At 38.8% G+C, this 14,235-nt stretch overlaps 1 protein-coding gene across 1 annotated transcript in view; it reads right to left on the reverse strand.

Moving 5' to 3' along the window:
- Positions 1-11,733, reverse strand: part of MFN1 (mitofusin 1) — a 34,035-nt gene extending 22,302 nt beyond the window's left edge. Inside the window, exons 1-6 of the mRNA XM_082840553.1 lie at positions 11,644-11,733; positions 10,216-10,331; positions 7,231-7,366; positions 5,838-6,000; positions 3,007-3,131; positions 1,577-1,685 (exon numbers count right to left, since the gene is read on the reverse strand). Coding sequence (XP_082696679.1) covers positions 1,577-1,685; positions 3,007-3,131; positions 5,838-6,000; positions 7,231-7,366; positions 10,216-10,327 — 645 coding nt within the window. The 5' untranslated portion in view covers positions 10,328-10,331; positions 11,644-11,733. The remainder of the gene's footprint in view (positions 1-1,576; positions 1,686-3,006; positions 3,132-5,837; positions 6,001-7,230; positions 7,367-10,215; positions 10,332-11,643) is intronic.
- Between the last annotated feature and the right edge of the window lie 2,502 nt (positions 11,734-14,235).

A 14,235-nucleotide genomic window follows, 5' to 3' on the forward strand; every position in this document is an offset into this window, starting at 1 on the left:
TTATTTTTTAAAGCTACTTTATTTTTACCTTTATACTTGAAACTTTATTTGAATCTCAAAGTTTGAACCATTTAACAATAGTGATAACACCCACTGATAAAGGATCCCAAAGCACTCTGAGCATTAAACTTTCAAAGATGACAAAACTGGGCTTCCCTGGTGGTGTAGTGGTCAGAAGTCCGCCTGCCGATGCAGGGGACGTGGGTTCGTGCCCCGGTCCGGGAGGGTACCACATGCCGCAGAGCGGCTGGGCGCCGTGAGCCATGGCCGCTGAGCCTGCGCGTCCGGAGCCTGTGCTCCACGACGGGAGGGGCTGCAGCGGTGAGAGGACCGCGTACCACAAAAAAAAAAAAAAAAAAAAAGATGACAAAACTAAGATATAAGAAAGCAAAAGTTAAGATTTTCCTACTCCTCCCATCAGTCTTTTTTTGAAATTCAATTTAACCAATATTTATCGGTTTCTACTATATGCATGACACAAAAGATACTGCTAGATATGACAGTCCATATTTTTAAAAAGCTACCTCCCATCTTTTTGAAGATTTAGACTAAGTAAATAATAATGTAAGACACATGTACAACACATCATAATAAACAATAAAGGTATATGCCATAAATAGTATAAATATCCAATTGAAATTAGGAAATGCTCCATAAAGAAGGAAGTGGTGATAAAGATGGGCTTGAAAAGTACTGACAACAGGGCTTTTTGAAGGATGAAAAATTGGGAGGGGGAAGACCTGTGCACAAAGAATAACATAAACAAAGGTACCAAAGTCAGGATGTGTATCAAAGTTTGTTTATCCAACACCTAAATAATGCAGTTACTCTAAAACAGGTTTTAAACATTTCCCTATTTTTTATACCATCAGGTTGTAAACAACTGTCAGTGTTGTCACAGCAACACGGTTTATGTGATATAGATCGGGCCATATAAACACTAATAACACGGTGACAAAACAGGTCTTGCTGGTAACACCTAGGTTTTAATGGTGTTTGGCCATTTATATGCTTTTGATGAATAACATTTTTTTAAGATTATACAATAGTTTTGGATATTAGATATTGAAACTCTGGAAAGTTTATTTGAAATAAGTCTGGCTCTAGACATTCTGGATAAATAATCTTCTATGTTTGACAGCAGCTTATAGTGTACACAGGTAAGCTGAAACCTACAGTGCACACAGATAAAGCTGGAAAAGGCTGACAAAACTCAAAGTATGAAAAGCCTTGCCTGCCAGATAGGGAGATGAGGTGGGAGTGTTATACTTTATTCAAAAGACTTAAGCCAACAGCCTAACAATTCTGATGCCTATTCCTTCAGAAACTTGTAAATAACCACAGTGAATGTCAACAACACACATGTATCACACCGTGAACTCAAATATTCACTAGAAGCTAGAGCCATCAAACCAAAATCAGCCCTTCCAATCCCACAGAAACACAAACCCCTTCGTTCACCTCTGATATTAAAGCTTCTTTCTAATCCATGACTTGGATTTCCTTCACTTTTCAGAATTAAAACAGACATCATTTCATTTCCTATCATTTAAACAAAATAATGATTAGACCCTACCGTATTCATTAGAGTTGATTCAGAGTTTGCAACCAAAACGAAGACATCAGCATCTAAGCAAAACTTATCAATCCAGCTATCCAGCTCTGTAGTGACATCTGTACCTGGACTAATGGGAATAAAATAAGAATTGTGTTATATATTCTTTAAAAAGAAAATTTAGATTACAGAGAGATAATTTTTTTAAACTTTTAAGAATTAGTTGAAGTCTAAAGGATAGGATTTCTACCAGTTATCAGTCTGAAGCCTAGGAGATTTAAATTACTTTCTCAGCTACAAGACAGCAGTTGTGGAAAGCTGAGAATCTGTGCTTTATATACTTCTATTCTGCTGACAACCCCCAGAGCCTGTCCAATCAACAACTTAACAAATGCTAAAAAAGTTTATTTACTAAAGAGAGAAAACTTCGTGATTTTTGACAAAGCAAGTAACATGTTCACTATTTTAATCTTTTAAATCTTTATGCTTTGGAAGATTGAAAATAAGCAATGGAAAAAAAGAAAATAAAACCTAGGCTAATATACAACCTATACTATAAAAAGTAGAGACCAACTGTCTATACATTGACTTGATATGTCCTGTGACAAATCGGCAAGTTAACAGGTTGGGGTCATGGATACAGTCTGGCCATGAAATAAAGAAAAATTAGTTAATATTATATTTAAACCAAATATTTTAATTTCCCAAGCACCTTCTCTCATCTGAGCTATTTCTGTTGATTACTTGAAACTCGCTTTCAATCAAAAGGGAAGACACTCAACCAAAAAAATAAAGATTTCCATAGAACACTGAAATTTTAACTGAAGAAAACAAAAGAACACACCACAATTTTAAAAAATCATTTAACTACTTTTTTTGGTTAAGGACTCTGCTAAAGAGATATGCATTACCATTTTATTAAGCACCAGTGTAGTAGGATGATTTTTGAAAAAACATATTAAATGCAGGTTAATCAGAAGAGCCTGAATAAATTACAAAAGCATGCGATTAATTCTTGAATAATGAAAAGCTGTATGAACTGTCCAGTGGTTATTTTGGGAAACTAAGTCTCAAGAATAATTACTGATTAAAAATAATACCTATTTAGAGTTATCTATCTAGGTATCTAGAATGAGACAATCTCTAAGGCCCAACCAATTATCCAAACTACAAAGTCAGTCTAGAGAAAAAGTGACAATTCTTGAAATTTCCTGTAATAGAATTAAACTGATAAATTGGCACTTTTATGAAACCATTAAAAAACAAAAAAATAATAACTTATCTATTCCATTACAATCTAGCAAATGAGAACAAAGCAGCAATTGAACATTTTTTTTTAAGCAACTGAACATTTAAAAATTTTACGTACTACATGCTAGAAGCAAGCAGCATTTCTAAAAAAAAAAAAAAAACAAATATATACATAGAAAACAATTCATATGTAATTTTACCTATCCACTAAAACCAGGTCATCTCTCAAGAGGGCACATTTTGCCTTTGGCCAAAACACATGTACAAGACAGCCAGCTTTCAAATCTTTGTCCATATGAAGGGCATGGGCCAGCTGATTAACTGTCTAAAGTGGGAAGGAAAGAAAAAATAAAACTCTACTTGTAACAAAATTCAATAAAAATTTAAAATATTATGATTTGGTACATTTATTTCTGCAAAACATGTAGAAAAAGCAGAACTTTAAATCTTTTGAAGTAAAACCATCTGAGCAATCTTGAGAAACCTGAGGTTTAAAATTACCAAGTAGGAAAAAAAATAAGGCCTTGAAACCGTTTACTCATACCATTCAACAACGATAATCTGGGCTGGAAACATTCTAAATGTCCAACAAATGGAACTCTGGCAATGAATCCCATGCAACCCCTGAAATTGATATTGTATGTATGAAAAGAAATTCACAATATGTTAAGAGAAAAAAAGCAAATCAGAAAATAGCATATATGGGACTTCCCTGGTGCAGTGGTTAAGAATCCACCTGCCAATGCAGGGTACATGGGTTCGATCCCTGGTCCGGGAAGATCCCACATGCTGCGGAGCAACTAAGCCCGTGCACCACAACTACTGAGTCTGCGCTCTAGAGCCCACGAGCCACAACTACTGAGCCTGCATGCCACAACTATTGGCCCGCCTGTGCACCTAGAGCCCATGCTCCACAACAAGAGAAGCCATCGCAATGAGAAGCCCGCACACTGCAACGAAGAGTAGCCCCTGCTCATTGCAACTAAAGAAAGGCCACGTGTAGCAATGAAGACCCAGTGCAGCCAAATAAATAATAAAATTATTTAAAAAAAGAAAGAAAATAGCATATATGATATAAAACCATTTTGTTTTAAAAATACAGAGAAACACCAATGTAACTCTATAGCAAAGAATTTCCACTGAATTTAGAAGTTTAAGAGTTTTGGAGTTTCTTTTCTTTTGCCTAATTGTATTTTCTGACTCTTCTAAAATGAGTTTATTGCTTAGTAATAAGGAGGAAAAATAAAGGAACGTCACTAGGCAGTTATTTATTCACACAAGCCTGCTTTATATCAATGACTACGCCTTCTCTTTCCATTTAAATTTCCTAAAATATTTCTATTTCTCAAGATGACTTCTGACACACATTAGTTCATTACCTTTCTTGTATGTGTTAAACATACAATTAAGTACAAAGGGCTTAAGACAAAATTAATAATCAAGGAAAGGGCATCAGTACACATACCTCGATGGTTCTTTTGTGATTTGTATGAAATTTTAAAGGGAAACATCTATTTCCAAATGGGCACAATAGTCCTGATCAGGCTTGAAGTGAATCTCCACAGTGACAATGTTAGGTAGGGGTTTTTCTGCTTGCTTTCATAAACTTTTTGATAGAATTATAAACATGTATTAAAATTCTGATACCTGGGCTTCCCTGGTGGCGCAGCGGTTAGGAATCCACCTGCCAATGCAGGGGATGCGGGTTCGAGCGCTGGTCCGGGAGGATCCCACATGCCACGGAGCAGCTGGGCCTGTGTGCCACAACTACTGAACCTGTGCTCTAGAGTCTGCGTGCCACAACTACTGAAGCCCGCGAGCCACAACTACTGAAGCCCGTGTGCCTAGAGGTTGTGCTCCACAACGAGAAGCTACCGCAATGAGAAACCAGCGCGCTGTAACGAAGAGTAACCCCCACTCACCGCAAGTAGAGGAAGCCCGTGCGTAGCAACGAAGACCCAATGCAGTCAAAAATAAATTAGTTTAATTAAAAAAAAAAATCCTGATACCTTACCTATAAAATTAAAATAATAAAAGCACCCATGTGACAGAGTTGTGGTGAGATTTGAGTTATTACAAGTATTTAGAATAGTGTCTGCTACTTATCTTGATTACAAAATAAGCAATTCCTTCATTTGTATGGCTTAAAAGCTTGAAAAATATTTTCATAAATATCATCTTATTTATTGTTTGTAAGTAATCTGAAGGGTATTAGACAGATTGAGTTACTTTCTCTGATCAAACAGCAAACTCACAGAAGGAGGACTAGACCTATGAATTCACCTACAGTTTAGCCAAAACTAAAATAGCATGGATCTTCACACACTGAACTTTTGCATTTGTGGGAGAGATCTTACGACTTAAGAGAAAGTGAGTATAGTGAGAAGCAGTGCCTTTTACCAATTGCTTTCATTGCAGAGTAAATATCTTGCATCCTAATTGCTTTTTATTTTTGTTTGGCTGAAAAAAAATCTAGTGCCACTGAATTCCTTAAGAAATTTATGAAAGGCAGGGAACTACCACTGGCCTTTATCTGATAAAGCTATAACATTTACTAATGAATATGCTTACCAAATATTCCAAAGGCAAAAACAGTTTCTAAAGGCACAGATGTGTCAAAAACAGATTCCAGAGCTCAATTTTTTAAACAAAGTTTTCTTTAGAAAGACAAGATTTGAGATTAAACAGCAACAACACAGTTCAATAATGTTCTTTTCACCAGGAACACTATTTTAAAAATTTTATAAACTTTTAATTCTAATTTACTTTCATTTAGTTGAGGACAGGTTTTATTCTTCCAGTAACTTAGCTTTGAAGCAAAAGAATTTTAGAAAATTCAAAATATTAGTGATGGTTTTAAAAGCTATGAATAGAAATACTAATGGTTCTTCCATTAGTATTTCTTGTAAAAAATTTTTACAAGTATCTTAAAAAGTATCTTAAAAGTATCTTCTTGTAAAAATTTTTTTAAAAGAACAAGTTAAGGACATTATGTCAGGTACATTATGTTGCTAAAGATCAAACAGTATACCTTCACATTCTTTTTTTCATCTGACCCTTCTGTCATGAGATAGGCTTTATCTCCATCCGTTCCTTCAACACTCAGGAAGCAATTGGTTGTATGGCCAATTCCACTAGGGAGGACTTTATCCCACAACATGGCATTGATAACAGAGCTCTTCCCACTGCTTGTCCTGAAGAATGAATACACAAAATCATGACAAAACATAATGGTAAAAACTTTGTTCTTTCACTGGGTCAAAGGCCAACTTTTTTAGAATGCAAATTTTGTAAAAAAAATTTCATCAGATTACAATCTGAAATCACAGCCCACTCTTCCCATCACAAGATGTGGTCTAACATCCCATCTTAAATCTGGGCTGGACCTTTTTCACACGCAAAGCTCATTCCTATTTCTTCTTCTCAAGCAGGACAACTGAGTCATCACTTCTCCAGGAGGCCTCTTCCCTCCCACTCCTATACCACCCTAACCTGGGGTAGGCCTCTTTCATGGACCTACTTCACACTAGACTCTGTTTAAGGCCCTGAGAATATGGTCAAGTGGAAGAAGCAGATAACAACATAAAACAAAAAACAAACAAAAACAGAACTTTGAGAAAAGTTTTCAAGGACATAAACAGGGTGCTTTAGCAGAGAATAACTGAGAAGGAATACCTTAGAGTGGTCCGGAAAGGTTTCTGCTGTAGTAACATTTAGGATGAGATTTGAAGAGTGAGAAGGAGTCAGACATACAACAAGGCAAAGAGAATTCTAGGCATAGGAAATTGCAAGTGCTAAAGCCCTAAGATGGGAAATAGCTTAGAAGGCCTATGAGGTTAGTGAGTAAATAAATGCTTCTATTGGTGAACAGCACATGATATCTGAACAATCAAGTGGGGGCCTCGTCATTTCTCTTTGCATCTCTAGTACCTAACAGAGTGATTGGTACATAGGTAGTTAACAAATGGTCCTTAAATTAACGTATGAGCTGTGGCAGAAATCATTCTACCACTCCAGAAGTTTCATTAAGGAATGGCACTTCTTATTCTCCCTCTGGGAATCATGGAGCTGAAAATCCTTTTGGAAGGCACACCTGATAATCAATAGAAACTTAAAAAGAGTAAGTCACAAATTATACTTATCTGTTTTTCTATTCTTACAGCTGGCTAAGAAGCCAATTCTTAGAGATAAGCATTCCTAAAAAGCAAAAATATAGCTTCATAAAGCTGTATTTTATACCAGGAGCTAAAATGAACAAGTTCTTTTACATGCTAATAGCTTTAACATTTAATACAGGCAGAAACTGTTGTGAAGAGAAGAGGGAAGAATATCACTTGCTGCAACATCAGAAACAGAGCTGCGGATATGATCAAGAAAAGCTAATATCTGGAAACTACCCTTGAGAAGAAATAATAAAGGATTACCTGCCAAAAAATGCCACTTTCATATGTCTCCGAGACAGCACCTCACCAATGATGGAAAGCTTATTTTTATACCTCTGTATTTCTATCAGATCATCCTCAGTAGCTACTCGGTCAAGTTCTGGATTCTTGTATGTTGCTGTAAAATTGAAACAGTATTAGAGAAAGTAATATAGATGAATATTAAGTTAATTATAAAACAGAATACTTAAGATATACATATATTTGGGTTTTGTTCTATATTAACATGATATTTGAAAATAAAAATAACATGGTATCTGAATATTTGGTAAAAGGTGAATGCCTTGTTGTAATGGGTCATAAGAATACTGCCCAAAAGAATTTCAAAATTATTAAAAATTACAGGGGTCCAGTCAAAACGGTATTTATTATTCATCTAGGTCTCAAAGATACAAAATACCCACCTAAGACAAAAAAGCATTTCTGAACAGCAAAACTAGAACTTAATATACACCTATTATTATTCCATCCTGATAGGAGCTTCAAATCTTGAACTGAGAAGAGGGATTCACATGCTAAGAGTGAGGTTTGAATGGGCAGTCCCCCCAAAATAAAGATATGGTTCAAGGAGGTCTTCAAGCTAGGTAAGACCTTGCTGTCTTACCACTTCTTGTCTGCTTCCCACAGGGGTGGAGCAAGACAGCTCCTTGAACATGAATGAAAAGAGAATTGCAGACTGTAACCCACTCCTGTCAGGTTTGGGAGTAACTGCCTACCCCAGCCCCAATCTCTCTTCCTCCAGAGATGGGGGTAGCTGGGAAAGCAACGATTTGAAAAGTAGGAAAGTATCTCAGTTTTGTTTATATTTCAGGAATATACATTTTACATTTTTTTCACCTCATTTTGAAGGTGAAAACATGAAGATTCATTTGGCTAGCTGAATGGTCCTAATTAGAGACAAATACTGACACAACTTACTGAGTGACCATCTAATTAAACTTAAGCTTCACATCTCACCATACTTTTCAAGTACATTGATAAAATATGTGCAATTTGGTGAATACCGGCAAGACTGGCTTAAATACCATTACATTCATCTTTGTTTTTCATTTCATTCTTGCTCTTCTACGTGCTTCCTGATTTACTCACTTTGCCTCTTTTTTGCAACAATTTTTTCTGAGGTTTTAGAACCAGTAATGTAAGCAGATAGGTTAGGGGGTCCCTGGAGAAAGAGAACCAGAAATGGCTTTCTTGACTTAAGAGAATCCATCCTGGCCTAAGCCATTTTGTGATCTAAGCCTGGCCACAATGCTCGTCCTTGAACAGGTCTCAGTAATTGATGATCTTAAGGGAACAAAGGAATGCAGCAAAAGAGAAAGGGCAGTCAAACAATAGTGAGTGATAAAGCAGAGTCCTAGTTCCTCCTCAAGAGACATACGTGTGTGTGTGTGTGTGTGTGTGTGTGTGTGTGTGTGTGTGTGTGTTTATCTATCTATCTATCTATCTATCTTTGCGTTCTGCAGGAACTAAAGTCCCCACCCAGGTGGAGAACTGAATGATGATGTTGACCCTCCTGACTTCAGTCAACCAAGACCTGGACTCTGTTGATCTTTGCTCCAATTCTATGCTGAATTCTCCTCTGCTCAAGCCCCTTCATAAATACACATGTACCCTTAGCTTAAAACTTCCCCAATTTTGCTGTTTGGGGACACACTGCTTTAGGAAAGATCCCCAGTGTTCTCCTTACCTGCTGCAAGTAATAAATCCTTCCTTCTCCCGATCTGTGGTTTGGTTGTGTCTACTGGCTCGATACCCACCAATAACAGTAACATTGAATTCAGATTCTAAAGCTGAATTCACTAGCTCCTAGAGTAATAGCTCCTACCATCTATTACATGCTCAATACACAGAAGATGTTACATTTAACTTCATTTTCACTTCCCATCAACTTTTGTAGAATAAAATATTATTCAAAAGTCACCATGCCAGCTCAAATTCTTTCCAAATTGAAAACTAAAATTCTGAACCAGTATTTTTTTCCTCATTCAACAGCAAAACTTGTGTCAGATCTGGTAATACGGACAAAATAATAAGGCAGGATCCCTACTCTCAAGAAACTCAAAATCTGGTGAAAGAGAATTAGGAAGGACAAGGAAAAAAGTTTGATTCTACCAACCTACCAAATGTTTTCCCACTGTCACAGGAGTTTACAGAATCCCTCCCTTTTCACTGTATGCTTGAAGGTCAACAATTATCTCTAAAGTAGTATTTCCCAGTATGACATTCTCACCACCTTTGTTTGAACAGTTACACTCTGTTTAAGAAAACTCCTTTTGCCCTTTTCCCACTGCATCCCAGCCTCATTTGAGAAGGTAAGAAAGGTCTCAGATCTTGGCTTAACTGCTGAGTTGATGGGGGTGATAAGTATAATGGCTAAATGTGGGCTGCCTGACTTTCAGTCTGGGCATTTACTAGCTGCGTGATCTTTGGTAAGCTGCCTACCTTTTCTGTGCCTTAGTTCCTTCATTTTTTTTTTTTTTTGCGGTACGCGGGCCTCTCACTGTTGTGGCCTCTCCCTTTGCAGAGCACAGGCTCCGGACACGCAGGCTCAGCAGCCATGGCTCACGGGCCCAGCCACTCCGCGGCATGTGGGATCTTCCCGGACCGGGGCACGAACCGTGTCCCCTGCATTGGCAGGTGGACTCTCAACCACTGCGCCACCAGGGAAGCCCACCTTCATTTTTAAAATGAGTGTGATTAAAATCTGCCTCAGTGTTGATTTGAGGATTAAATGAGTTATTAATAAAATAAAGTGCTTAGAATAGGACCTCACATATGCACTTCGTTCTTAATTGCTATTAATATAATTCAATCTTCCTCTTTTGGAGGGCAGAAGTGGGTTTTATTTGTTATGGTATCTCTCATAGAGCACAATCCCCTGTATGTGTTCAGTAACCAAGGTTGAAAGAATAAAGCACCTTTATATATTTTCAAAAGTAATTATTTAAAAAACTTAGAGGAGCTAACCTTCAACAAAATGTGATCCTTCAGTAACAAACTCCAGTAACTGGTCAAAGATTGCTGTAATTGTCTTCTTAGCCAGCACAAAGTGCTTCAGTGGAGAAGCAGTTTCTGCCATTATGCTGAAAATAAAAAGTTAGAAAAGTACAAATTAAACTGGATGATAAAGACATGTGAGTTAACAACACTTCCAGCAACATTAACTCCCCAATGAAACAAACTTCCAAACTTTTAGATTTATTTCTGGGGGAAAGAAGTGTTTTGTTTATATATTCACTTTTTGGCTGCCTCGGGTGCGGCGCGGCGGGTTCCAGAGTGCGTGTGCTCTGTAGTTGGGGCATGCAGGCTCTCTAGTTGTGGAGCGTGGGCTTAGTTACCCCGTGGCATGTGGAATCTTAGTTCCCCAACCAGGGATAGATTGAACCTACGTCCCCCGGCATTGCAGGACGGATTCCTAACCACTGGATCACCAGGGAAGTCCCTGGGGGAGAAGTGTTTTAGTCAGACAATTAAAGACTACTTTTGGGTGATATTCCACTAAAATAAGTGAATTCAATTGGCCAAAATCTTGATTGCAATTTCTACTTTAGTTCCCTTTGCTGATGATGAAACTGGCCAAATTCTGATTGCATGTGACTCTTAACTACATCAGGGAACACGGCAGCGAGTGACATGAAGCCAAGTTCACGAACAGTAACTAAGTTATTACGTTTTTCAACCTGGACCTCTAGGTGAGTGGAGGTGGATATGCAGAATGAGGAAATAAAATTCCAAGATCATAATGCAATACTAACGTTTAGAAAGAAGTAGTTCTCATCATAACAAATAAGGAGGCAAGCCTTAAAGCGAGTATTAACGTTTCCAGCCAAAGTACCAAGAACTTCAAGGAGTGTAAGTTAAGAAAAATAAGTTTTGGTGGCAGCTTCTCCTGAAAAGACACCAAACAAAAACGATCACACACCACTCTAATCCTGGTATGCATGTGTGTCAAATGGAGCAAAGGGGCCATAAAGAAGGCTGAGCCTTCCAAAGCGTCAGGAAATGACTGACCAAAGGGGACAAGCGGGAAAGCACGGTGGGGGTAACAACTCGGTTCAGCTGGTGGTGAACGCCGACCTTGAAGAAAGGCCTTCCCAGTCCTCCACACCAGGCGCTGGAGCCCCGCCCGCAGGGCTCGGGGCCAGACCCCACCCCTGGCCCGCTTGCGCCGGCCCCGGCTCACGGTATCCCGGGCTCCGGGCTCGCGGGCTCCGCGGGCCTAACCCGGTCGCCAGCCCTACTCGCAACCGCAGCAGCTCCCTCCTTTTCCGCAGGACCGCGGCGGCGCCTCGTCACAGAGCGCCCCACGCACGACTCCTCGCCCCCTGCCCCCAGCAGGACGAAGGTCACCCGAGCAAAGTGAACCGGCCCGCAGCCGAGGCTGCGGGCACTCACCCCGTCCCGGCTCCGACCTGTCACCCAGCAACCGCACCTCAGCCACAGCCCTCTGGCCGCCTCATTCTTCCAAGAGAGGCTGGGAGACTGGGAGGCGGTGGGAGGAGAAGCAAGAGGGCGGTCACTTCCGGTCTCTTGCCCTTCCCGATTTGGTTTGGCTCCGTAACCGGAAGTGACCTACTCCGAGCGCCATTTTTCTTAAGGGCAGAAGGCAAGGAATTGTTGTGAACAGGCAATGCATCCAGAAGAATGCTTTTCCTTTCACCCCCAACTTGTGCATCGCCTCCCTCTCCCTTCAAAGTTTCCAAAACTCTGCCCAGCCTAGGCGTAGCTAGCTGTCAGTAGCTCGTTTAGTGAGGGAGAGCTAAAAGGAGGAGGGGTGAGATGAGGTGGAGTTAGGGTGTCAGACAAGGATTCCTGCTTACTCTGCCAGAAGCAATAAAGGAAAACCTTTTGACCTCTCCACTACCCTCTGTTCTTGTGTGATTCACTTCCTGAGCTTGGAGTATAGCGGTGTGTGAGGCCACTTCATTTTTCTGAGCCTTATCTACAAAATCAGAGTACTAATAATACCTACTTTGTTGGTAGGCTCTACTACCCAGTTATTAACCAAACACTAATCTAGGTATTACTGGGAAAGTATTTGTGATTAATATCTATAATCAGTTGACTCTATGTAAAAGAGATTAGTTTGGGTAATCTGGGTGTGCTTGATCCAATCAGTTAAAAGACTTTAAGAGCAGAACCGAGGTTTTCCTAATAAAGGAATTCTGCCTGTGGACTGCAGTGTCAGTTCCTGGCCAAGAATTTCCATTCTGCCCTTACTGATGGCTTGCCCTAATGTTTGTTTGTTTTTTAACAACAAAAAATTTATTCTCTCACAGTTACAGAGGCCAGATGTCTACAATCTAAGTGTCAGCAGGGCTGAGCTCTCTCTGGAGTCTCTAGGGGGAGGTTCCTTCCCTTGCCTCTTCCAGTTTCTGGTGGCTAGAGGTATTCCCTGGCTTGAGGCTACATGGCAACAACCTCTGCCTCTATCTTCTCGTGCATCTTCACATGGCCTTCTCCCCTGTGTCTCTTTGTCTCGAATCTCTCTCTCCTTCCTTTTATATGGACACTGGTCACTAGATCCAGTATGGGGATTTGGATCCTGGATCCTAAATCCAGGATGATCTCAACTCAAAATCCTTAACTTAATTACATCTTCAAAGGCCCTATTTCCAAGTAAGATCATATTCACAAGGTATCAAGAGTTAGGACTTGGAGACATATTTTTGGGAGATACTATTCAACCTATTACACATGTATTATAAATACTTTCTTTAGTCCATGGTTTGCCTTTTCACCCTTAAAAAAAAACTTAGTTTTTAATCTGATGAGGAGAATCGTAAATATTCTGTGGCAGGACAATCTAAGATAGAAAAAAGGAAAAAAAAAGACAAATAACATGCCCCCTTTTGGCAGGCCTTTCCCAATGTGCAATGCCAATCTACATTATGCACTTGAACCAGACCTCCTCAAAGCAGGAGGATGAAATCAACCTATGAGAAAAAGTCCGCTCCTTTCTTCAGGCTCCAGCATTATAACATTGTAATTCTATTATTAATATATTTATTTTTCATCTCATACAAAGGTAAAAGGGGTCACATTGACCAAAGGCTTGTCTGTACATGCGTAATTGAAAAAAAAGGAAAAAAAACCTTTGTTGATTGAACTATAGATACAATGTTAATCTGTCAATATGATACATAATTTCTTTCTCTCAAAAATCTATAAAACTGCACCTCTAATTCTTGATCAATGGAGCAGTTCTCAGAGGTTCCGAGAATCTGTTTCCTGGGTTATAATCCTCAGTTTGGCTCACATAAAATTCTCTTTTCTTTCTTCTTAGCTTGATTGGTATTTGATTTTTCATGGACAAATTGAAATTTAGTTGATTTACAATGTTTTGTTAAGTTTCTGGTGTACAGCAAAGTGATTCAGTTATACATATATATACATACATTCTTCTTCATATTCTTTTTCATTATAGTTTATTACAAGATATTGAATATAGTTCCCTGGGCTATACATTAGGACCTTGTTGTTTACCTACTTTGTATACAGTAGTTTGTATCTGCTAAACCCAAACTCCTAATTTATCCCACCCCCGCTTTCCCTTTTGGTAATCATAAGCTTGTTTTCTATGTCTGTGAGTCTGTTTCTGTTTTGTATATAAGTTCATATCACATATAAGTGATATCATATGATATTTGTCCTTCTCTGACTTACTTCACTTAGTATTCAATATAATAATCTCTAGGTGCACCTATGTTGCTGCAAATGGCATTACAGTATTTCACTCTTTTTTATGATTGAGTAATGTTCCATTGTGTGTGTGTGTGTGTGTGTGTATATACATATATATATATATATATATATATATATATATATATATCTCACATCTTCTTTATCCCTATATATTTTGGATTTGCCTAGCCAGCCCTCAGTTCCTTGTAATATTCCTTGCAATAAATTTCTTACCCACTGAACCCTAACTGACACACACTGTAACCCTCCTGCCAGCAAAGTAAGAGACTACGCTTGGTCATC

This window comes from Leucopleurus acutus (genome assembly GCF_964270905.1).
Source record: "Leucopleurus acutus genome assembly, chromosome: 5".
Lineage (NCBI taxonomy): Eukaryota > Metazoa > Chordata > Mammalia > Artiodactyla > Delphinidae > Leucopleurus > Leucopleurus acutus.